This window comes from Perca fluviatilis, chromosome 2 (genome assembly GCF_010015445.1).
Source record: "Perca fluviatilis chromosome 2, GENO_Pfluv_1.0, whole genome shotgun sequence".
Classification (NCBI taxonomy): Eukaryota; Metazoa; Chordata; class Actinopteri; order Perciformes; family Percidae; genus Perca; species Perca fluviatilis.
Genome location: NC_053113.1, coordinates 30,311,217 through 30,334,930, shown reverse-complemented (window position 1 = coordinate 30,334,930; position 23,714 = coordinate 30,311,217). Strand labels below are relative to the sequence as shown.

At 40.6% G+C, this 23,714-nt stretch overlaps 1 protein-coding gene across 10 annotated transcripts in view; it reads left to right on the top strand.

Annotated features, from left to right (window-relative positions):
* The window catches only part of grik4 (glutamate receptor, ionotropic, kainate 4), a 334,323-nt gene that overhangs the window by 217,572 nt on the left and 93,037 nt on the right, over nt 1-23,714 (top strand). For all 10 annotated transcript variants that reach the window (XM_039786171.1, XM_039786191.1, XM_039786208.1 and 7 more), the window contains one exon: nt 18,343-18,508. In XM_039786171.1, the coding sequence (XP_039642105.1) occupies nt 18,343-18,508 (166 nt within the window). The remainder of the gene's footprint in view (nt 1-18,342; nt 18,509-23,714) is intronic.

The following is a 23,714-nucleotide window of genomic DNA, read 5'->3' as shown; positions in this document are numbered from 1 at the left end:
TAACTAACTAACAAAAATGGTTGACCTTTGGCAAAATATGAGGTGTTATTTGCCATGGAGTTCTTAATTTAAGGATTATAAAATTATAAGTAAAGTCCTGCATTCAAAATCTTACTTAAGTAAAAGTACAAAAGTAGTTGCATCAAAAATCAAAGTACCAAAGGTAAAACTATTCATTATGCAGATGGACCATTCAATTTGATTATAATTAGTGATGCATTAATGTGTTCATCACTTTGATGTTGCTGCAGGTAAGGGTGTGTAACCTATTATAATACTTTATATCATAATTTATTATAGTGATTGATTATATTTTGCATTAATAATCTAATTCCGCAAAGTAAGTAGTGGAGTAGAAGTAGAAAGTATTTTAAAATCAAAATAATCCAGTTAAGTACAAGTATACTCAAAATTGTAGTAAATATAAATGTACTTAGTTACATTCCACCACTGCACGAGATTTAGAATAATGAAAACCCCTGCTATTATAACCAATCACAGAGGACCCCAGGTAATACTAGTCCTGCAGAAACAGAGCTAAAGTAACTCAAATATTTTCTGTTCTGAGCACATTAAAGGTCCAGCACTGTGGGAAAGAAAATGCTTTCCTGCTGAGTGAGAGGGTTGAGCTGAAGCTGAGCTCATATAATACCAAGATGGCAAAGTTATCCTTGATAAGATGAGCAGCTCACATCTTGCTCTTGTAATTCAGGCTCATCCAGTAGCACAGAAACCAGCAATCCTTTGTGAAACACTATTCTCTGCAGCTGAATAGTCTGCAGTACACTTCTGAGGACTGCTCAGCAGGAGATAAGTAGATTGGCCGGTGGATGCAAGCAGGTTCTTGTGCCTAATGTTACCTTTTGACTCCGGCATCCCAATGCTTGCCCCCCAAAAAAGCCTCCTAAGCAAGAACAAACCCAAATGGAGTCCTGGTGTCGTCTGACATGAACTTTACATGCAAACCATGTATGTACAAATGGTATTTTTAATCCAAAGTCACTTCATAATTCAATGATGTTTTTTGTCATCCTATTTGATGAAAGTGGGTCTTTACTAGACAACTCATAATAGCAAGTAATTACTGAGCATAGTAAAATCCAAATCCCTAATTCACGTTTATTGGAACCTACAATACTCATGTATCACTTGTGATAATATATTGTAATAATACTTGATTGAGAATGTACTGTATTATACAGAATATTTGTCACATATGACACAAATATTAACAGGTGATCTCACTTACTTATTGTGTGTGTGTTGTTTGTCTGCGATATTACATCTCTCTATAAAAGGTGAAAACAGGTCTTACAGGTGTAAGAGAGGTGTGTGTGTGTGTGTGTGTGTGTGTGTGTGTGTGTGTGTGTGTGTGTGTGTGTGTGTGTGTGCGTGCGTGCGTGCGTGCGTGCGTGCGCGTGCGTGCGTGCGTAGCGCGGCGTGCGGTGTGTGTATACACACAATACTTTGACCACCTAACTCCACACTGTAAGCATAAGGCCACAGATGCTGGCACTCCGGTGGCTGGTTGCCTGGGACACTGGCAACAATATTGCAGCTGACAGACCCTACTAGGTGTTCAGCACATCATCTACCAGTCCCTATCAATCACTCCCAGGGTACCACTGCTGCTGCAGAGGCTACTTCCACCAGGGCAACAGAGGACTGGGACAGAGCCCATCTGGGTTTCACTCTAATACTGACTAATAGAAAAACAGCTACTGTGGAGAAGGTGTTGACTGTGTGCATCATGTTGGTAGTTTGTTTCCATCTTATGCATCATGGCAAGCAAACCTTGGGGTCAGGATTTGGAGGAAGGGTAGATTAATATCAACTAATGAGAAAAATTAACTGGAGCTTTGGATGAGAGGCTCCTGCTGCTTTACAGGTGCTCGTCTGCTGGCTGCTGCAGCCAGCCAGGATAGCTGCAGTGTGCAATGCGGTTTTCTTGTTGTTCGCTTAGTTTCCTGTGAATTTCAAGGAGAATAAATTTGATTCTTATTTTCTTTTTAAAGATTATTTTTTGGGGCATTTTTAGGCCTTTATTGACAGGACAGCTGAAGACATGAAAGGGGAGAGAGAGGGGAGGGGGAATGACATGCAGCAAAGGGCCACAGTCGAACCCAGACCCGCTGCATCGAGGAGTAAACCTCTATATATGGGCGCCCGCTCTACCAACTGAGCCATCCGGGCTCCCAATTTGATTCTTATTTTTAAGTGGTGACTTTGATATGAGGGAAAGGTCCAGGGACTTTTCATCACCAGTTTTCAAAAGTAAATTAAGTAAAAAGTCAGTGATTACATTTTGATGTGCCAAACATGTATTCTGAATTGAGTTTATATCCCACTGCTCTTCGCCGCCTTCAGCTCAGTTTAAATGCTCTTACCCCCTTTTTTATCCATTAACTAACTCCTCTAACATAGAGGATCAAATGTGCAATACCTTTGTGTCTGCTAAAGAGGGGAAACGCATTCCTCAATAATTCAAACATGTGTCAGAAGTGGTCATGAATATTAATGCCCAATCTGATGTCCAGGGGTTGCTTTGGGCTTGCAAAGCCATCTGGTTGCAGGAGTACAGAAAGATTACACTACTGCATTTTGGTTGGTTGGTGTTCGGGTTGGATTAAGAGATGAACCTGAGGTCTGCTGGGCAAACAAAGAGCGCTGGATTGAGGTTGGGGGTCAGTGGTATAGCTCAAGCCCTGGAGATAGGCAGTAATGAGGGATTTGTGCTTTCATACACACAGACTCATACACACAGAAACTCACAAACGCAATTCTGACTCACTTTTATACAACCACCCAGAAAATGCCTTAAATTATCAGAAAATGGCGTGCAACTTGAGGGTCATTTATGTGCAGATGTTCAAGTACTACATTATTTTAGATTTTTAGGTTCTCTCTGTTTTTCTCTCACACTCACTCTGTTGCAGTCGCTCTCCCCATCTCATTTTCCGCCACTTTCCCTCCTGTCTACTCTAATAGTGTTTCGCTGCATCGTGAGCACTGCTGTTTGAGGTAACGCTGAGGAACTCATTCAGTCCCAGTAAAAAATATTTTTTTTATTTCCTTCCTTAGTCTGAGTCTTTAATTCCAAGATAGTTTGGAGTCAAACATATTTCTCAGGAATACTTATTAGTGGGCAAATGAAGTCTGTAGGATTCCTCCACATGGCCAGACATGAGCTACTGTTGAATAGGGTCATCAGACAAAGCTAAGGCACAGTTGATTGCTCATGAATGGATACTGAACAAATTTGAAAACCTTTCTTCATGCTCTCGGAGAAAGTGCTTCATTTGTGTCATTATTGTGAGGCATTCACAAGCTTACTCATAGACCATTTGCCATAGATCTGAGTGTGTGTTCATTAACTTGTCCATTCACATGTCCAGATAGCCTGCTGTGTTAGGGTCCAGTGTGTGTGTAGAGCTGTCCAAACGGATTTAAATGGGTAAGTTGTCCAGAAGCTCAGTGCTACACATGGTGTGGAATTGCTTTTTGTGACTTGAAAAAGCCAGCTAGTCAGACCAGCAAATCGTCTCTGGCCAGAGACCATTTACACAGTAGCTATGCTTTAGACTGTCTCCCTGCCAGGCGCTGCATCACGGTTGGTCACAGCGAAGCCAGCACACCACATTTCCTGTTTGTGTACAGCCAACTTCTGCTCAGCTTTTCTCTCACACATGTGGACACCAGTATCACCTAAATATTGCACCTGCTCAGTAAAAGGGGAGTACACAAACAGTAGGGGGTTGTTTTTACCTTTATGGCCATGCTTTGTTCTTATTGTGACAACCATTTTGATTGTAGGAAAAAAATCCTGGTTAGTTCGAGTGAACTAATTTGTGTCAAGGTAGCAAAAATACTAGCTTTTTGTTTAAACTTGTATAAAAAAGAATCGTTGAACCATTAATGTGTAGTTTTTATTGTTATATGAACTGCCACAGTAAAAAAAAAACTGCTTCTATATATTGTGATGAAAATAATTAAATAATAAATAAATCCTTTGATTTTAGATTAGTTGATAATGTCATGAGCTACAACTGCACTGTTACACAACATTGCATAATATAGTTTTAATCCTTTTAATCACAGCAATGATTGCGTTTAAAGTTTTTTCAGCTTTAGAGTAGCTTTATTTAGCTTGAGGCACTGCAATCTTCAACAATTAGAGAGAAAGTAACAGTGTTTAAAATAACCAGAATTATCATATAAAGTGCCCATATTGTTCACATAATGTTCTTTTGTGTCTCTGGTGCTTCCACACACATACAAACTTTGAAAAAAATCCATCCATGCTGTTCTGAGTGAGATACGGTTTCTGAATGTGTCCTGCCTTCAGTCTCCTAGTGAGCTGTTCAAAATCGGCTCGGACTGTGACGTCACAGTCCGAAATGAGCTGGCTAACCACAACCGTTAGCTCGTAGCGTTAGCGATAGCTGCACAACGCTAATGCTAACACTAGCATGGTACCTCGTTCTCAATAGCAAAGCACTGCTACAACACACACAAGTTCACCATAATCACACAAAGAACTACTTACATGTGCCCCTCATTTAGAAGTCTCCCAGCTAATCCTGCCTTGTAACTGACGAAGTTGGAGAAACAGCCTTTCTTTTACTTCTATGCTAAGCTAGCTGACATGATCTACATCTGAGCTACTGAGCATGTGCGAGTGCAATCAAAGATAGTACAGAAGAAGAAGAAGAAGAAAAGAGGTCTCACTCTGTAGCTAAAACAGAAACCAGGTGAAAAGAGGATCTGCAGCAGTGAGAGAGAGCTGTGCAGTACAACAAAAATATGGTGTTTTTTGAAAATTAAACCATGTAAACCTATTCTGGTACAACCTTAAAATACAGTTATGAACCTGAAAATGAGTATAATATGGGCGCTTTAACACCGCATGACTGTGCTCGCCAACAACTAACTTTTCCTGCAAATAACCTTTTTCAACCCACCAGACTCCATGTAAATAAACAGTAATTTTAGCATCGTAAAATACACTTCATTCATAGTCGACAGAAACAAAATAAAAAGATCTTGCTTAATACTGGACCAATGTCAGAGATTGTTGTTCCCATCAGTCACTTTGACACAAAAACATTGGAAAATAGGGTCCAGGTTGAAACAAAAAATGATAGTTAACTAACTTTAAATGCTACCTAGTCCACTTTTATTTAATGAACAAAGTGAGGACAATCTTGACACAAAATCAATGTACAACCTTCATTCTTCTGTCGATATTACAAACACTGCTGTATTTTGCTGCTTTGATTTAGTCTTCTCTTTCTAATTTGTTTGTCTTCTTTCCTTTCACACTCCCGCAGTTTTAACCAATTTTCACTTCTCTTCCTTTGTCCCTCCTCTAATATCTGCTATTACTGCCCTTACACAAGCCTTAGTTCTCGTCACTCTCCTTGACCTTACTGTCACCTCTTTCTTCCTTTTTTTCTCCTGTCTCTTCTTTTTCTTATTTTCTTATTTCACCTCCTCCACCTGTCTCTTTCCTGAAATTTTCCTTACACAACTTCTTCTCAGACACTAGCTATAGATAACTACCAGGTCAAGATCTGCCATTGTTAAGAAAACTAATAGAAATCTAGTATTCAAAAGCCTGCTCCCTATCTCTCTACTTCTCCCTAAACACCCTCCATCAATCTCATGCTGATTCTCTATGTCTGAGTGTAAAGTGGTATTAGTCCTGCTGTGTCGGTCTTGTTCTGCTTGGGGGTCAGCTTATGGTTCATCTCTCCACTATAATTGGGCTTTAAAGCCACTATATGTAAAATCAAAAGCCTTCCAGCCAAAAGCAACGTTAGTTTGTCAGCAAGTGACACGTCATTGGTCACAACCAGCAATCAGATCTGATATTGTTACTTATTTCGCTCCCACCTTTCCTGTCTATCCACTGTCACTATCTAATAAAAAGGGAAAAAGCCCCCAAAATAATCTTTAAACAAAAAAAGTTAATTAACTACAGTTCAGCATTTAACACCATAGTTCCCTCCAGGCTCAAGGACCTGGGATTAATAAACACCTCACTGTGCATGTGGATCCTTGACTCACTAACACACCTCTTACACCCTCATCCTTAACACTGGAGCACCCCAGGGCTGTGTTTTGAGTCCCCTGTACTGGACTCTCTGTAAACACACGACTGTGTAGCCACTTTCAGCTCAAACACCATCATCAAGTTTGCTGACGACACAGCTGTGGTGTGCCTGATGACAGACAACAATAAAAAAGGCCCCCTGAAAGAAGTGGAGGACCGGATCCGCTAGTGTAAGGACAACAACAAATTCATGAATGTCAGCAAGACTAGAGGTGATAGTTAACTTTTGGCAGAAGCAGGGAAGGAACTACGCCCCCCTTAATATCAACAGGTCCTCGGTGGAGAGTGGGGACAGCTTAAAGGGATATTTCACCGCTGTAAAGATGAATATATCTTTAAATTGGGTCAGTTATGTAGTAGAAATGTGAATTTCTTTTAGAAATTTGTGCCTTCTTGGCCGAGAAAAGCCAGAAAATGTGTTTTTGGCTCATTTGGATGAAAGACACCAAATCCCAGAATGCACTTGCTTCGCTTCACTACGAGGCCACCCCAAGCCATGCCTACCGCTTACAGAGAGGCAGTCAACTGAGTCAAGTCTATTGTGTTTTATTGTCATTTCAACCATATACACGAAACAACGTTTCACCGTGGCTCAAGTGGTGTTACACATTTAAAATATATAAAAATTACATTATATAAAAACGATATATGAAATGTTCAGCTAACGCATACTAGCATTAGCGTTTGGTGGGCTGTAAACACCGGGTACAAACACAGCCATGAATTTGCGTGGAATGTAGCTAGAATGGTCGGCATTTAACAGTCACAAACTCCACCAGCGGTTAGTTGGATACAAGCACCCCATTCCTGCACCAGTCCGTGTTAACACAGCCCTCCTTCATGAGTTTTATTCGGCGACACAGCCGGGCTAGCAGGCCTGGTAGCTGGATAGTCCGGTACACTGTTGTTCATCCATTCATCATGCTGCCTCAGCAGAGCTAAGGCAATCATCACAGACTGCTCCCATCCTGCCTACCCCCTGTTTGACCTGCTGCCCTCTGGCAGGCGCTACAGGTCAATCAGGACCAGGACAAACAGACTCAGGAACAGCTTCTTTATACAAGCCATCACCACACTGATTACACACACTCACTACTACCCCCAACCACACACATTCACACCTTCACATACAGACCATGTGAAATAACTCTGGTACTTTTAGTTTGCATATTTCTTCTGTTTATGATTGTATTGTTTTACTATTTATTTCTTTTCTTTTAGAGTTAGATTTGTTTACTGGGTGAACTGCCGCTAAGAATGTTGTTGTCCATTTTTGTGCAATGACAATAAATCTTCTGATCTGATCTACCCTCAGGCCAGAATAATCCTAAATGAGGACATTGACAAGGGGGATGTGAAACCCTTTTTTGAACTGTTTTTAGTGCATAAATTGAAGGAACTGACATTACATTTTACTGAAATTGTATTTTTCTTATGATTTCATGTGACCAATAAACTGATTCAATTGATTGATTGATTAAGTAGAGCTGATCTGCATTTTTCTTAATGCAGAATAACCAGCTGGTAGCCTGACGTCGTCATACTCAGATTATAGTCAGAACATTGGGCTGTGATTATGGGGCATGTTTCAACCGAACCAGGAAAGAAAATGCCTCTGTACTCAATTGGATAGACCTACAACCAATCAGAGCAACGGAGACAGACGTCACAGAAGCTGCAAGTCAAAGGCAGGCTTTGACAGAGCAAAGGCAGAGGCGCCAGTTTCCGTGTCGTGCGGACGGGTGTGGCAATGCGTATACATACGTGATCGTGGTTCTCTGTTCCTCTTTTAAAATTAATGCGCTGTCGATATCTTCTATAACAGACGTGATAACAATTTGATTGGTCCGAACAGCTCTGGTACAAGCATAGTTGCTCCACAACGGATCAAGTCCAGACCACACTTCCCGACCTCAAATGTTGTGGGCGGGGCTAAATTCGGCTGGCATCCAGGCTAACCAGCTGAAGGAGAAGTCACATCACTTTGATGTAGTATGAATTAGAAAATTTAAGTTGCATCTTTTTTATCCATAGCAGTCCAGGAGCAGTAAGGTGCCTGCCAGACACTCACAGCTTAATATTCTTTCAGAATAACTCAAAAAAGACATGAAATGTAATGCATATTAGCATTCATTGCTACTTTAAATACAAAATAATGTTAATCTACAGCTGAATGCAGTTCACATCCCAACACTCGACCACATGGAGTTTTTATTCTAAATCCCTGCTTATTCATCTTCTAGGATCACAGTGACAGGCAGCAACCACACCCTACTTCTTATTTAATGCTTTACCCAGATCTTTGTTCACAGCATGCTGTGTTTACACAAACAGCAGATACTTTTGGATGTATTGTCCATACGTTTCACACGAGACTGAGCCATTAGCATTGGTCATCATTACTATAAGAGGCGTCTTAGATTTGTATTTAGAATGGTAAACTTGTAAACAGGTGTTCTGCATTAATTCAAAACTAACCAAGAGGCTCAAGTTAGCTAAAAACTTACCATTATTGTGCATGTTTGAGATGGTTAATGTATTGGTCATATTTTGCTTAACTATTATATTTTGCTATGACATGTTTTCTGCATACTTGGGACATACTTTAAAAAAAAAAAAGAATTCAGTAAATGCTATTTAGATAAAATAGCATTATAGTCAAACTAATTGATGGACTAATGGATTTTTGAGGCAGACTCCAATATCGATATTTTATCCAAGGGCATATCGGCCATTAAATGCATCCACTGTTTACGCTGAGTGAGACTTAAAATGAGTAATTTGTCACTGTTCTCTGGTGGGCAAACTATGTAATGGAGACTGATTCAAAATTACAGTATTTCAACATACCTTTTGCCATTTCTGTACTACAATTACTTACTAAACGGCAGGCATATGCACATATAACAATTTGTCTGTAATAAGCCAATTGGCCAATTTATCGGTCAAGCTGTAATTATTTTCGTTAAAAGTTTTAAAGTACTCATATTATGCTTTTTGGCTTTCCCCTGTCCTTTTTTGTGTTATATATCTTTTGGTGCATGTTATAGGTTTACAAAGTGAAAAAGCCCAAAGTCCAGTCCAAAGGGACATACCATCTTCCAGAGAAAACACTGTTCACAAACTCCTCCAAACAGCTCAATTGTAGTCCAGCCTTTACTTCCGTGACGAACGTGTGTCACTTTGTAACACACGTTATAATGCTCACCTAGACTCCCAACAAAGATGGTACAGAAGTGAGATGCCTCACTCTGTAGCTAAAACAGAGAGCTCAACACACAGGGTGAAAAGAGGAGCTGCAGCAATGTGCAGTACAACAAATATATGGTGTTTTCTGAAAATGAAACCACATAAACCTATTCTGGTACAACCTCTAAATACAATTATGAACCTGAAAATGAGCATAATATTAGCACTTTAAGAACACATACACAAAGAAAGTCAACTCTGAGGTGCTTTGTCTTTATGCTTGTAGCTGCTTAATCTACAGTAACCACAGTGCCATAAAATGGCACAAAAATGATTTATAATGAGTTTAATTTACATGTAATTCAGATGATGACTAATTACATAATGATGCCATCATTCATTTCTCTGAGGTTTGTGTCTGTGCCTGTGCATACAAGTGCACAAATCTATAAATACATTTGATTAAAAGAATGTGGGTGTTAAGCTGAGTGTCACTCTGAACCGAAGTCATCTATTTAGTCTGCTTGCAAACAAAACGCAGGTGCTTCTTCTGTCTCTGCCTGATCATAATTAGAGGAGCACAGCTGTCGTCTGCACCTCTGCTGACCCTTTTCTCACAACACTATTGATCCGTCTTGTCATGGCTGCACCGGCAGAACAACCATGTGCATATCCAAATCCACTATCTTGTCATCAGGAAGCAGTCTTTTGATTTGATCACTGAGATAAAAGCGAGGTAATACAGAGGGACTTCCAGGTACGCACCATAGCGAAATGGATAATGGATTTCAATTCAGCTGATTGTTGTCATCAAGGGTATGAAAAGGGACTCTGCTTCATGTTACAATGTTGCTTTTGTTTTGTCCTAGTCAGCTGTGTCAAGCAGCAGAGGTTTGTCTTTTGCGCAAGGAGACTCACACCAGCTGATATTGCTCATCTTTTTTTCTTCCAGCTGCTGACTGAATTAATGCTCTGCCGTTTTCACTCTGTGAAGTGAAACTCATCAAGAACATTTGAGTATTTTGTCTCTCCATCAACATGTGTGTGTTCTGCTCAAAGACCAAGCTTTGTTGGCCAACATCTTGTTGTGTAAAGTTGTTGTTGTTTGGGTGGTGTAAGTCAAACTTCTGGCTAGATTCCCAGAATTGGGCTAAACTCTCTGTCAGATTAAAAAAGAAAAAAATCAAAGCTCCTTGTAGAACAATTTGAATGGACAATAGAAACATTTTTTTTCCATGCTTGATAAACACAGATAGATTGCAGTGGGCATTCAAGAGCATATTTACTGGTGCATGTTACTTAATTTAATCAGGTAGGTGGCTTGAGTCAGATCGTATGCTAATACCAGCAAAGCTGGTAGCCAAACTGAGTTAAAAAAGCAATTCTTCTTTTTTTTTTAAGACATTTGCTCTGAAATAGGGAAGCGGAGTGGGGAACAGGCCTCTCTAGAGGAAAGGAACTTTTTTCTCTCTTAACTGGCTGATCAATGAGATAGAGATCTCGTGGTCAATGTTGCAGTCTCCTAAAAGGCACCATGGGAAACGCAGCCCACTTCATCTTTATCACTGGTCTGCTTCTGCGCTGACCACAGGGACCTGATGCAGGATCATTACTACCACAAATAGAGATCTGGCTTCCTGGGCTGAGACTGGGATTAGCCGGCGGTCTGGGATGGATATTGTTGGTTGGGCCGCGTTGACACTCTCATATCTCCGGTGTCTCATCTCTTCCGTTTCTCTCCCACATGATTTTCCTCTTCTGAATGCCAACAGCTGGTCTCCCAAATCCCCCATAAACCTTTTGGTTCGAAAGGGGATCAGGTAGACATAATAGACTACCACCTGCCCTCCTGTCACCCTGCAACACCACCCTTGCCAACTCCACTCTGGCATTCCAGCCTTGGCATCACACTTGCTGACTGATGGACAATGTCTCCAAAAGCATCTGTTCTCTGATGCTCAGCAGCCAACATATTTCTCTGGCCTGCAGTAGGCTTCATCCAGTCAGGCTTCATCCTGTTCTGCTATTAGTTGTTTTTCTACAACTGATAACCACCAAAATGATTAGCTACTGTATGTGCACTTTTTGACGGTAAATGAACTGTTCTCCGTCTAGCCTCTGCAAAGCTGGTATTTAGCTCACTGAGACTGAGTGGCTGCTGTCCACTTGGCTGCAGTGCGAAGTGTTTTCAAGGACAGTTCAGTCTTTCTGCCGAGCATGTGTTGTATGCTAATTGATAGCCAGGTCAATGTGCAATGTAAATGAGTCACTTCAAACATGACTGCTCTTTCGCTAGCTTTCCCACAGCCGTGCCTGACACGTTCCAAGAACCATAAAAGTGCGGTGATACTTTATTAAAAACTGTTTTGTTCTGCTGCCCCTTTGAGTCCAAGCCAACAGATGTAGTTGCTCATTATGTCTCTGCTCTCCATATGGCACTACTGCACATCCAGCTCCCCTTCACCTCCCCTCACTGTAACCCCCTCCCCTCAGCCTCCTGTTAGGTTCACAGCGGACAGGTAGCAGAATGACTTGGGCACTTGTCAGCTCAACAACCGAGGCAACCCAGAGCTTGTTGTACTGGATGGAAAGGGAAATTAGCTTTCACCTTCACTCCAGCTCAGAGCAGCGGTCTCCTCACTAATGCCTGGTCAGATTCAAAACTACCTTTCTTGAATGTAACCTTGAATTTTCCATTGAAGAGGGGTTATCAGAGGTTATTGGTAAGCTTATACAAAGCAATAAAAAAAAAACTTGGCTGTTTCCACCAAGCAGCCAACGGCGCATCACTGGCTTGGCAGTTTGAAAATGTGTCGGTTGGTTGTATTCCTTGTTTTAATAGCTAATCTTAGCAGATCAGAGTGCAATATCAGTGCAATTAAAGCAAGTATATTTTAAGCACATAATTGGGTTGAGGTATTTTTTTCTGCCAAACAAAGGTGCCTCCTTGTCCCAACTGCTCACTTTGTGTGTGTGTGTGTGTGTGTGTGTGTGTGTGTGTGTGTGTGTGTGTGTGTGTCTTACTTGTGCAAAGCCTGTGTCCTGTGTGAGCTTCCTCATTAAACGCCTGCCAAACCTCTGTCTGCAGACCTGCCAGCCTTTCTGTCACACTGCAGGAAACACACATACACATATATACAGACAAGAACACTCAGAGTGAGCCGACTCACTTTATGTGTCATACTGAAAACACAAGGGACAGAGTTGTACCTTTCTGTGGTTGGGCTGTACGAAAAGGTACAACTCTGTACCTTAATCTTTCGCCATTACTGGGGCTAGGTATTGTTTAGAATGTGTCAAGACTGGTGTCAATACCAAAACAATAAAAAATGATTTTTTTGCAAGACCCTTTTTCATTTTTGTCTCAACACACGATTGTACATGTGCATAAAACAATTTAAGTCCAAAATGTAACAAGATTATTATTTAAATTAGGAAATCATAATGACAAAATATCAAATCATACAATAAGTGAACCTGACTTAGGCTTGCGCAGGTCCCTCATTTATTTGAATGGGACACAGCATTGACACAACGGGTTATCTCAGAGGGCTTTGGTGACATTTGCCAACACAATGCAATGTCATGCAGCAAGGTCAGTCAAATACATGCAAGCCCACATTCCTGATTGATTATTTTGCAACTTAAATGTCTGTTTACTGAGACTGTTTACCTTATTATCGTATTGACAAAAGATTAAATGATCGCTGCCTTAATAACTTTGCAGCCCTGCAGTTTTTTGGTGTCTGAAAAACTTTCAAACTCAAGGATATATAACTCAAACTGGACTTTCTGGATTTTTTTTCATTGTTTAACGGGTCCCTGAAACAGCCCCCAACGATGCAGCCACTTGCATTTTGTTTTTGTTATAGAACACATCGATCTGAACACACATTTTTTGATACCATATATATGAGCCATATTTTAGTTGGCATCCAAAAAGGCCAATACTCAGTTCTAGTCATTACATAATGACTACAGCATAACAACTTATATGACTTCCTGTTCTAATAGAAAATAAGCACTGCGTCTTCTAAATAATAAATGAGAGCCACAATACTCTGCTCTAACTTGAAATGTAGCCCACAGAGACCAAACAATAGCAAAGCTAAATGCTGATGTTGTTATTGGATCCCCTGAAACAGTTTGTCTTGAGAATCTAACCAATAAAGTGGACAACATGAGACAAATTAACTTTGACAACAGAATCACATTTTAAATTGCTAAATTCAATGAGACCATTTAATGAGTGCTGATTGCAGCCCCTTCGCTATTCCTCACTCTCTGTTTATGTCTACCTGTTTACATTTTACTCCTTTCCTATCCAGCACCCAGTTTTCCCCATTTCAGCCTCTATGTTGCGCACTTCATTGCTCTCTTCTTCTGTCAGTCAAACTGTCAGTTTCTCTCGATCCCGCTCTCCATCCCTACCTTTTTCTTTCACCTGAACTCAGTCTTCCTGTCCTCAGCCACCCTTCATTCCCCTGGCACACGCCTGTCTTTCTCCACAGCAGTCACCATGGTATTTAGTTCGATTTACAGTGAAGTGATTATTAAAAGCGGAGTGGTTACCTTAGGCTTTATTGTTTGCCTGAGATCTCCCCCCCTGCCCCCCACACGATTTTCAGATGTAATTAGTTCCCCTCCTACACCAATAGTACGACAGCCCTGAGAGCAGATGCTTTTAAAAGACACTTCCATCTAATTTTGAATTACAGCTTGTTTACTAGATTTGTTTACAAGTTGTTTACATTTCCTCTAATAATTGTCTGTGCTTTAGCCAAATAGATTTTCACTAGCAAAACAAGCCTGCTGTCTCTACTAATAACATTGCTGTAAATGAATACTAATTTGTGACGAGAACATTTGTAACCACAGAATGAAGGAAATATTTATACTATAAAACTTTTAACTCAGGCACATGCATGTAGAATAACACCACTATGACATAAAAAGATGATTATGGAAACATCTTTGCTGTGTTGATAGCTTAACCCTCACTGCAGATGGTAGGACAATAAAGCCAGTAAAGTGCTGTGACCACGCAAAAATAAAATTAAAGACAGATAGAACCTTTAGGCCGCGATCAGACAGAGCGTGTTTTAGCAGCCTGGGGCGGCTTTTTGTAATGGTTTTCAACGACAGTGAAGTGTTTAGCTCGCTGCTTTTGTGTTGGTAAGCGCCTCAGGTTTTTGCAGGAGCGCCATAAACGCCTCAAGTTGAAAAAACTTCTACCCAGAGCGGAAAAATCCTCGCCATTTAGCCTATTTTGACATCAAGCAGAGTCGTGTTTCTGGCTTTATGAATGTTGGTCCAGTATTTATTCTCCTTTTAGCTCAGCTTTTGGTCACCAACTCCTGAGAAAAATATCAGTCCTGTTATCTTCTAACTTTATTGTAATGTTCTCCAGCTAGTCACTGACACTGTCTGCCATTTAGTGCTGGAAGGTAACACCCAGTGGGTTTATCAGAGCCTTTTCACTTAAAACAGACATCTGCTGTGGTTGGAAACAAGACTGGTGAGTGACACTGAAGCAAACAGTTAAGTTGTGGCTGTAAAACTGCAAAATGAGCTGAAAGACACAGAGGGCAACTGCAGAGTTGGGTGATAATTATCTGTGGGTTTGTGGCTACGAGTGACCCATTTCGCATTACACATAGATCCACTGTTAGTAATATATACTTGCACAACTTTAACAAATACCACAAATCCAAACAAAGAGTTGCATTGTCCATAACAGTATTTCAAAAAGTCATAATATCTGATAAGAAGTTCCAGTTTGGCATTTAAATGACTCACTGTAGATTAGTAGCCAAGATCGCTGGCATGGCAGACTTGTGAGTTTCCTGCAGAGTTACACTGAAGGTGATGCAGCTGTTCGGTTCAGAGTCTTTGAAGCTGTGCCCTGCAAAGACACATGTAGGAAAGATTTATCTGTTTTGATTTTTGGGATTAATCGACCAGTAGAGTGACTGATACTAGCTGTTGCTTGCAGATAAGAAGTCTGGCAAGCGACTTTGATGTGGCAAACGTCTTGCTGTTTAAAATGTGGAGATTGATTTTCTTTGCTTTGAGTACCCCTGTTTTAACTCAAGTCTTGTTTCAAAACAATTTGTCACTCCACCACATGAGGAGTATAGTGATTGCCACAGTTTAACAACCAATTAATCATATTGCTCCAACAAGGGGGAAATGTGTTAAGGCATGATGTATAGATAAGGCCCTCTCTTCCCAGGCTTTGCTGTAAGCTACATTTAGCCTACAGCTCCCTTGTGAATGCTTAATACTAAAAGTTATGTTTAAAATACAGTGACAATCATTGCAGATTAAAGGTGGTGTCTGCGATTCTAATCCAATACACGTTTTGTCAAATTCAGCGAATATCTCCCTGTGGTCCACTAGCTGTCTGTTCTCCCTTTGTAAGTGGGAAACAAACAAACAACACAACACTATTCCGTTTGTACTCATGCACAGGACAGGGGAAAGGCCATAGGTGTATAAAGACAGGACAGAGTGTGTGTGTGTGTGTGTGTGTGTGTGTGTGTGTGTGTGTGTGTGTGTGTGTGTGTGTGTGTGTGTGTGTGTGTGTGTGTGTGTGTGTGTGTGTGTGTGAGAAAATGAGTGAATTTGTGTAAGCTGCTTTCTAAGCCCCCTGCTGCCTCAGATACAGCCTATCGAAGCGTGTCAGGTTTCTAAGTGAAAGGTCGGGTAGCACCAGTCTGCTCTGTTGAAAAGGAAGAGAAGAACGCATGATAAACGGGGGAAAGTGGAAAAAAAGAGTAAACAATCTGGGGTACGCAGAGAAACGGGAGAAAAAAATAGACAGAAATGAGAAAAAGGTTGTGAGAAATTGTACAAATGCAACAGGGAAAATGAAGGCCACACCTGAAAAGGGGAACATTTCCCCGTTGTGGTGTACAGCTATTACAGGTTTTAGGACTTGAGGGGACTGAATGGCATTCCAGCAGGGGCTGTCAGTAGTGGCCGCACCTCCATCCATCCAGACACCCAGGGACTCCATTACACCCTGATGGGCAGGGATGGAAAACCAATCGAGGGGTTCTGGCGATGAGGGGGAAAGGAATGTATGGGAGCTGGGAACCACACAGACAGGCAATCTGCCATGATAAAGAGTCTCCCTTCCCTGTGCCTCCTTTCGGACCCAGTATGCCCTCCTGCATCCCCTTCAAGCCCCACTGCGCTCTACTGCAATGCCTTGGCAGCTGACCGACCCAACACCTGCCACACTCATTCTCTCCTCGCTGTTTTCCTCCCAGGCCTCACTGTAAGCCCTGGCAGCATGTATCCATTCACATCATCACATAAAGAGCTTAAGCAGAGATGGATTTCATTGGAGGTTAAATAGATAAGGAGACGTATTTGAATTGGGGTGGAATGTAATGTATGATTTTCCTGAAGTTCAGCACATTTGTAGGTGGCTCTGGATTTGTTGCTGTTCTAAAGGAACGTTAAAGACTGCAAGGTTAGCTGCAGTGTACTTAACCTCCCCTCTGACAGCCTGTGCTAGACATACCTGTTAGTGCAGTGGGGGTGGTATGATAAATTCATTAGGGGCGGCTAATACAAATATTTATATAGCTATAGCAAATCTACGCTGTGAAAGCACGGCAATCAATCTCACTGAAGATTGTATGCCTCACAATGGGGCTCGGATAGAGGATTTGTGTATTTATTGATCCTTACTGAAGGCTTGGCTGGCTTTCTTTTACTTACTCCTTGTGTCTGATTTTTGCTCTGACTGCTGGGAAAACACATGTGCCTTATTACTTATGTTTCTGCTCTTTAATGTGTTATTTTTCACAGTTTAATAGACAATATATTCAGTGTCATTTCATTTTAAATGTAGCCTACTGTTTATTATAGAGAATGTGAGTATGTTTTCAGAAATATAGGGCAGTCTATTCTTTTGGACTGTAATACATTTGCTATTGTTTTAACTAGTCCAGCAAGATATTGTAATTTCCCCACTGGGGATCAATAAACAGTATAAATTATTATTATTATTATTATTATTATTATTATTATTATATTTGATTGAGTTTAAGATGCTTATTTAGAGATTTAAGAATGTTTGAGGTTTTTCACATCCATATTGGGGGAGTGGTGTAAAAAGATTTAGCATCTTTTACTCACAGTTCCCAGATTTTAGGACAATGCAGCAGTACAATTATCCTCCACATGCATACATGTTTATGGCCCAGCAGTGGAAAATCCCTAGCTGATCAGGTTAGTCCTGTGACCTTCGTTCACTCGGGCAATGACCACAAATGTTATAACAGAAATTAATAAATATGCTACCTTTATTTACTTATTTAAGTATATGTTTGATTTGAAGTCTGTTCACCTGAAATGGATGTAACTACCCTCAACTTAAAGTTGAGAGTCAGAACTTAACTCTAACCATTTTATTTAATGTGCTGGAGTACCAAGCCAATTCTGCCAATAATGATATATGGAACAGTGCTTAAAAGGTTGTTTTAGATGCGTTTGAGTTTTCTAGCTGAGTGGAATGAACAGGAAATGTTGTACTTGTTTGGTCATTGTATTAACATCACTAATGATGACTTCTCAGGTTTTTTTGGTCACAAATGCTGTAATATTTTATGTTTGTGTGTGTAACAGTATTTCAGCTCGGGCTGTTATACTGAAGATTTCTGTAACAAGGGCTTGTTTGTGTGGGTGGAACAAAAAATGGGTTTTTAGATCTATTCTTGTACTCTACATGAGCTTCAGTCCCTCAGTCACAGAAAATATGTGTACTCTGAATATGCACATTGCCAAAGACCTCTGGGTTATCCTCGCTTGTAATTTATTATTACAGAATAAACCGATTTCTACAGAGCTATTCTTTCTTTTGGCTGTCTGCTTGCATTCTACTATTTTTATTCTGCAGTTCCAACTCACAGTTTCTGTTGTTATTATCTCTTTTACAGTTTTCCTGTCTACAGAATTAAAAAATGTCAATCATCTGCAAATGATTAAAATGCAGGTAGTCTGACATCAGCCTCTCTGTGCAGGTGCCCTATGTCAAGGTGGCTCCAGAGGACATTCTGAAGGTTCAGTTCCCCCGGTTCACCACTCTGGACCTGAGGCCAACCAACACCGACATCAGCCTGGCTGTGGCTGGCCTTCTCACCTTCTTTAACAGCACCACCGCCTGCCTCATCTGTGCACAGGCTGACTGTGAGTGCAGCATTCACACCCTCACGACAAAATACACAAACACGCACACCTGGGGAGAATCTGCCAACAAAGTGCAAACATTTTTGTTTAATATCTGCTATACTTTAACACGTGTTAGCGCACATAAGCTTCTCGCATGCACGCCAACTGTGTTCTGACAACAGATGCGTTGCTTATCAACATCTCACCCTGTGACACGCTCCCTTCTGAAGCAGCTGCTGCACTCCACAGCTAAAACTCCCTTACAGCGACGTCACATGCCCAACGTCTGTATCCTAAAATAAATCTACTGCGGAATCCAATATAATCATCCTAGTCCAATTCCAATAATGATATAGCATGGTACACTGTGTCAACCTTCCATCTGAGTGTGATGTCTGCAAGACTGTGTGCACTCTTAAAACACAGCCTGATGATGATCAAAACACATCTTTAAGACAGACAAAAAAGGCTTAGGATGGAGTTTGCAGATGTATCCACCAGTGATTTGACCGCCTCCTTGTCAAAGGCACTCGTTAGATTCTGAAGATACTAAACAGACTGATCTTAAAAAAGCTTGAAAATCTCCTCAAGGGAAGTTATTTTCGTAAATAGAGAGGAAGATTAAATCATGGCCTGTTCCCACCCTCTTGCAGTCCAGCAAGCAGTAATTACAACTCTCTAGACAAAGGCACCGTGACCCTGAGTAGCACCCACTAACATTTTTCCTAATCAACACAAGGCTTTGAAGAAATGAAATAGGCTTGAGACATCAACCATGTGTCAGACATCCCAGAGATGGCAGTGAGCAACTGTGAACCGCCCACCCCGCTTATCTCAATTCTCTGTTCTTCTGCCTTTCAACTTCCTCTTTGACTGTCTCTTGGTCTTTACTTTGGAGTCTCTTTTCATTCATACCTTTAAAGATGAGATTTTTTGTGTGTGTTTTTAGAGCTTTTTACGCAAAGTCAGTAAATTAATGCAAATGTAAGGCTACCTTTTTCAAAACAATTTACCCCGCTTTTATACAATTTGCCAAAGATAGCATTTGATTATGCAGAAATTGGAAAATAATGAATTAAACTAAAAGAAAATACTGTATATCTTATCGTAGTTCAACCCAACTCCACTACATAACCGATCATTTTTTAACCGATACACCTCGGTTAAAAAAAAAAAAAAAACTCTTTAACCTGCACTTTTGTTTCTTTGTAGCTTAGCTTATTTAAAGCTAATGTACTTGCTCTTACTACTTTTTGTCTAGAGTTTGGACCTTCTCAGTTGAATGCACTTAATTGTAAGTCGCTTTGGATAAAAGCGTCAGCTAAATGACATGTAATGTAATGTAATCATAACTGCAAGGGTAAAAAATATATAATTAGTTGTTTTTCCTTGTATGTGTTCTTGTACCTGTCAGTCAATCTTCCAATACAGGGCTCAGATCCTGTTTCTGTGACATTTATTCCACTGAGAGTTGATTAACACAGATCTGGCGAGAATAGTCATAACAAGTGAACCTTTTAGGCACCCTCTGACTTTAATATTGGCGAGTTTAGTAAAAGAAACTCATTTTAACATTACTTTTCCTCTTCCCTCTGGATGTGTGTGGGTGTGCAGGTTGGTTCTCATTCTGTGGAAAAAGGAAATGAAATGAAATCAAAAGAAAAGAAATGAAATAAGGGGAGATAAGAGCTGAAGAGGAGAGGAGAGGAGAGGAGAGGAGAGGAGAGGAGAGGAGAGGAGAAATGTAGTGATTGGGGTGAGGAAAGGGTAGTGGGTAACCATGCTGGAATTATACATTGGCAACAAGAGGTAGACAGTCCAGGAAATGATGCGGCTGTAGTGATTGCAGCCTCTCATGTGACCCTCACTCATTCAATAGAAAATGCAGCAAATGGCAGCATGCCTGGATATGTGTGTGTGTGTGTGTGTGTGTGTTTGTATCGAAAATCTGTGTTCAGCAATAGCATCAGCTGACACCCATTTGACTTTGGCTCCGGTTTGCCCAGCCCCACCCCTCCCGTCAGCTCGCACAGTCAGTTGGTCGGTTGGCATCCTCCTGTCGGTGGTTCGTCCACATGTGCCGGCCTCATTAATCACCCAAGCCAGTGACAGCCTAATAGAGCGTGGCCAATTCATGAATATTTTCCAGCCATGGCTGAGGAGGCAGGAGTGGATGTGGAGCTGTGCCCAAAGGCACGGCGCACACCAGGAAGGACATTAATCTAGCATAACCTCCACTATCGATGGCAGTGTATGCAGAAGCAACATCAGCAACACTGTAACTCTGGCCCACAATACTACATTTATAGACCTGCTGGGTGGCCCCACATGTTTTGTGGCTGCGGCCTTTGGTAAATGAAAAGAGACACACTCGTCTGCATGCACACACATACACTGTGCAAACCACACACATTCACATGCATGCTGTTCCTGCTCTCACACACACTGTGCTGCAGAAGTGCACTTTCATTAGTGAAGAGATTGGTGCAGCTGTCAGTTGCAGCCGAAAGAGAACAGCACATAAGCTCTAAAAATTTAACTGGAGCTGCAGTGAACGTACAGGATTTCAAAGTTCAACAAAACAGTAGGCCTCAAATGCTTGCAGGGCATTTTTCCACCTTTGATAGGGACAGTTGTAGAGCAAGGTTTTAACTTACTGTATCGTTCCACTGCAGCTACTGTAGAAAACAACACTTTCACTACTTGTTGTTCACTAAAAGTTTCCACTATAACTAGCCTTATGCAAATTTGGCTTTTTTTCTGGTGATGATTGCATGCTCATGTCATCTAGTAAATTACAATTCTCTTTTTCTAGGGCTAACCTACTTTCTCTCCATATTTCTACGTAGTATTATCATCACTAACACTTTTAAAAATGATTTGACTCAGTTAAGTGAGATTTGTAGAGAGTGGGAGAAACAGTAGGTGCAAACGTGCAGTTCTTTTTGCTAAAGTAAAATGCAAAGCTTATAATTATTCTTATTATATTTTTTGTTAGAAAGGGTTATTGGTTGATTTTTCATCTTAAAGGAAAATGCTAATTGATGTCTTTTTCCATTCACTACTTTGCAAATAGTTAGTTAATAGTTAAATATTAGGAATTGGGCACACCAAAAAAAAAAAAAAAAGAAACAGCTGGTGGAGCTGATTCTCCAGTCAGGTGTCATTAAACCATTGGAGATGGACAGGGCACAACAAGATAATTAAAAGAGCGCCAATCTACCTCAATAGTGAAAAAAAAATGTTGAAAATATGTTGGAAATGTATGTCATTTATGTTTGTGTCATGTATTAATTTGAGGAATGTTCCCTCATCAGTCCACACAAATCTGATGTTTTTCGTCTGCTGGTTTTTTTTAGTCTCTGAAGTAGACATCTAAGTGACATGCTTCACGTACAGTGGATCATGATTTATCCGCTTTGTCTGTTTTCATTACACTTAGCATTTTGCTTTAATCAATACACTAACTTGTAAAAACATTTTTTACTACATTTGAGGGTTTTTTCCCAATTTATTTTACTGTTATCTGCCCTTTCGAGGAAAAATAAAAAGCCGGAGACCTTTCAAATAGAAGTATTGTGACACACTCTATAGTGGACATTTTTCCAACATAACAGGTTCACCTGAAGTCTGCAATCTTTGACTTTTTCCCATTTGCTCAAGGCATCGACCATATTTTTTTTTTGCAATTGAGCACTTCCACTTGTCACGCGGTAATATCACACTCTTTGAAGCCTACAAATGAAGCTTTCTGCAGGATAAGTCATGTGTGGTTTCCAGTGTTGTGTTTGCAGAGAGAACAGGAATGTTCACTTGGAGCACATTAGATCAGCACCCCCACTCCAGTGTGACGGTGAAGGTGGATTGTAGACACTATTGATGGTTGTGCGTTTGTGGTTATTTAGGTTAATTGGAAGGGGAATGTGCTCAGGCATAATTTGAATGTTTTGACACATGATCTTGAGCACAACATTTTAAAGTCATGAAACTAGGTCTTACTCTTTGCTCAAGGCAAAATGATGAGTCATCATAATGTACGGCTGTCATCAGAGCTTTTTGGGTCTGTGTTAAAAGCTCCGTCTGTGACCGAAGGTTTCATTACATATTATTCATCTACATCTGTCAAAGACTTCATATTCAGCTGCTGTATAATATTTTCAGGTTAATGTTTTTATACTGCTGCTGCCTCTCTGTGATTGCAGTACTTGCTTCGGTGTGTGTGTGTGGGTGTGGGTGTGGGTGTGTGTGTGTGTGTGTGTGTGTGTGTGTGTGTTATTGCAGGAACCCTGTGGTGGCAGTATGTGAAAGGTATTTATCTACGCACCTGAGAGAGTCTGAGCCATGTGTCATCCATGCCAATGAGGTAGTGTTGTAACATCTGCACTACTTCATTGTGCACTCGGTTGGCGCGATTGCACATTCTTGCCAATGGTTTCACACTATTCCACTGCTCTTGAGGTGATGGTAATATCCCTGGAACACAGCAATGCTCCAGCAAATGCAGGACTAGTAAACATCAGTGTTGGGAATAACGCATTACAAAAGTAACGTAATTACAGAAATGTATTCCTTTTTGCTGTAACGCAGTAATATAACGCATTACTAATTACATTTTGGTAATATTATACCGGTTATAATCTCAGTAACGCGAGTTACAACGCATTTTAACGCAACATTTAGTGGTGTTTTTTGTTTTTTAAGAATTCACCAACACGCGAAACATTTCTTCACAGGAAAAAAAAGCCGTGAGTGTTATTTCCTGTTGCTGTATTCAATGGTTGAGATGACTGCAGAGACAGATACATTTGCGAGATGGACATTATTTTCAGGAGTTGTTACGCTGTATTGAAGCGAGCTGTCATGTCACTGTTCCCGTGGTCAGAGCCAGAACCAGAGACGGTATGAACAACATCTGTGTCCCATCAGGTGACGGTACGTCAGCGCTGACAGCAGTGTGTCCGTGCTGCTGACAGATAGAAACATGTCGGGAATTAATGTTTAGGCTTGCTACACGTGAATATTATTGCGTTTTATCAGCCGTGGAAAGTAACTATGCCATACATCAATACAACTGTAAGGTACTTTTTTAATTGAGTATTTTCATTTTCTCCTACTTGCATATTGTACGTTTTACTTCTCTATTTTTATAGCTTTAGTTCATTTGCATATTCATATTAATTATACATAATATTATGAATAATCTATGATGTATTAAAGTGGATAA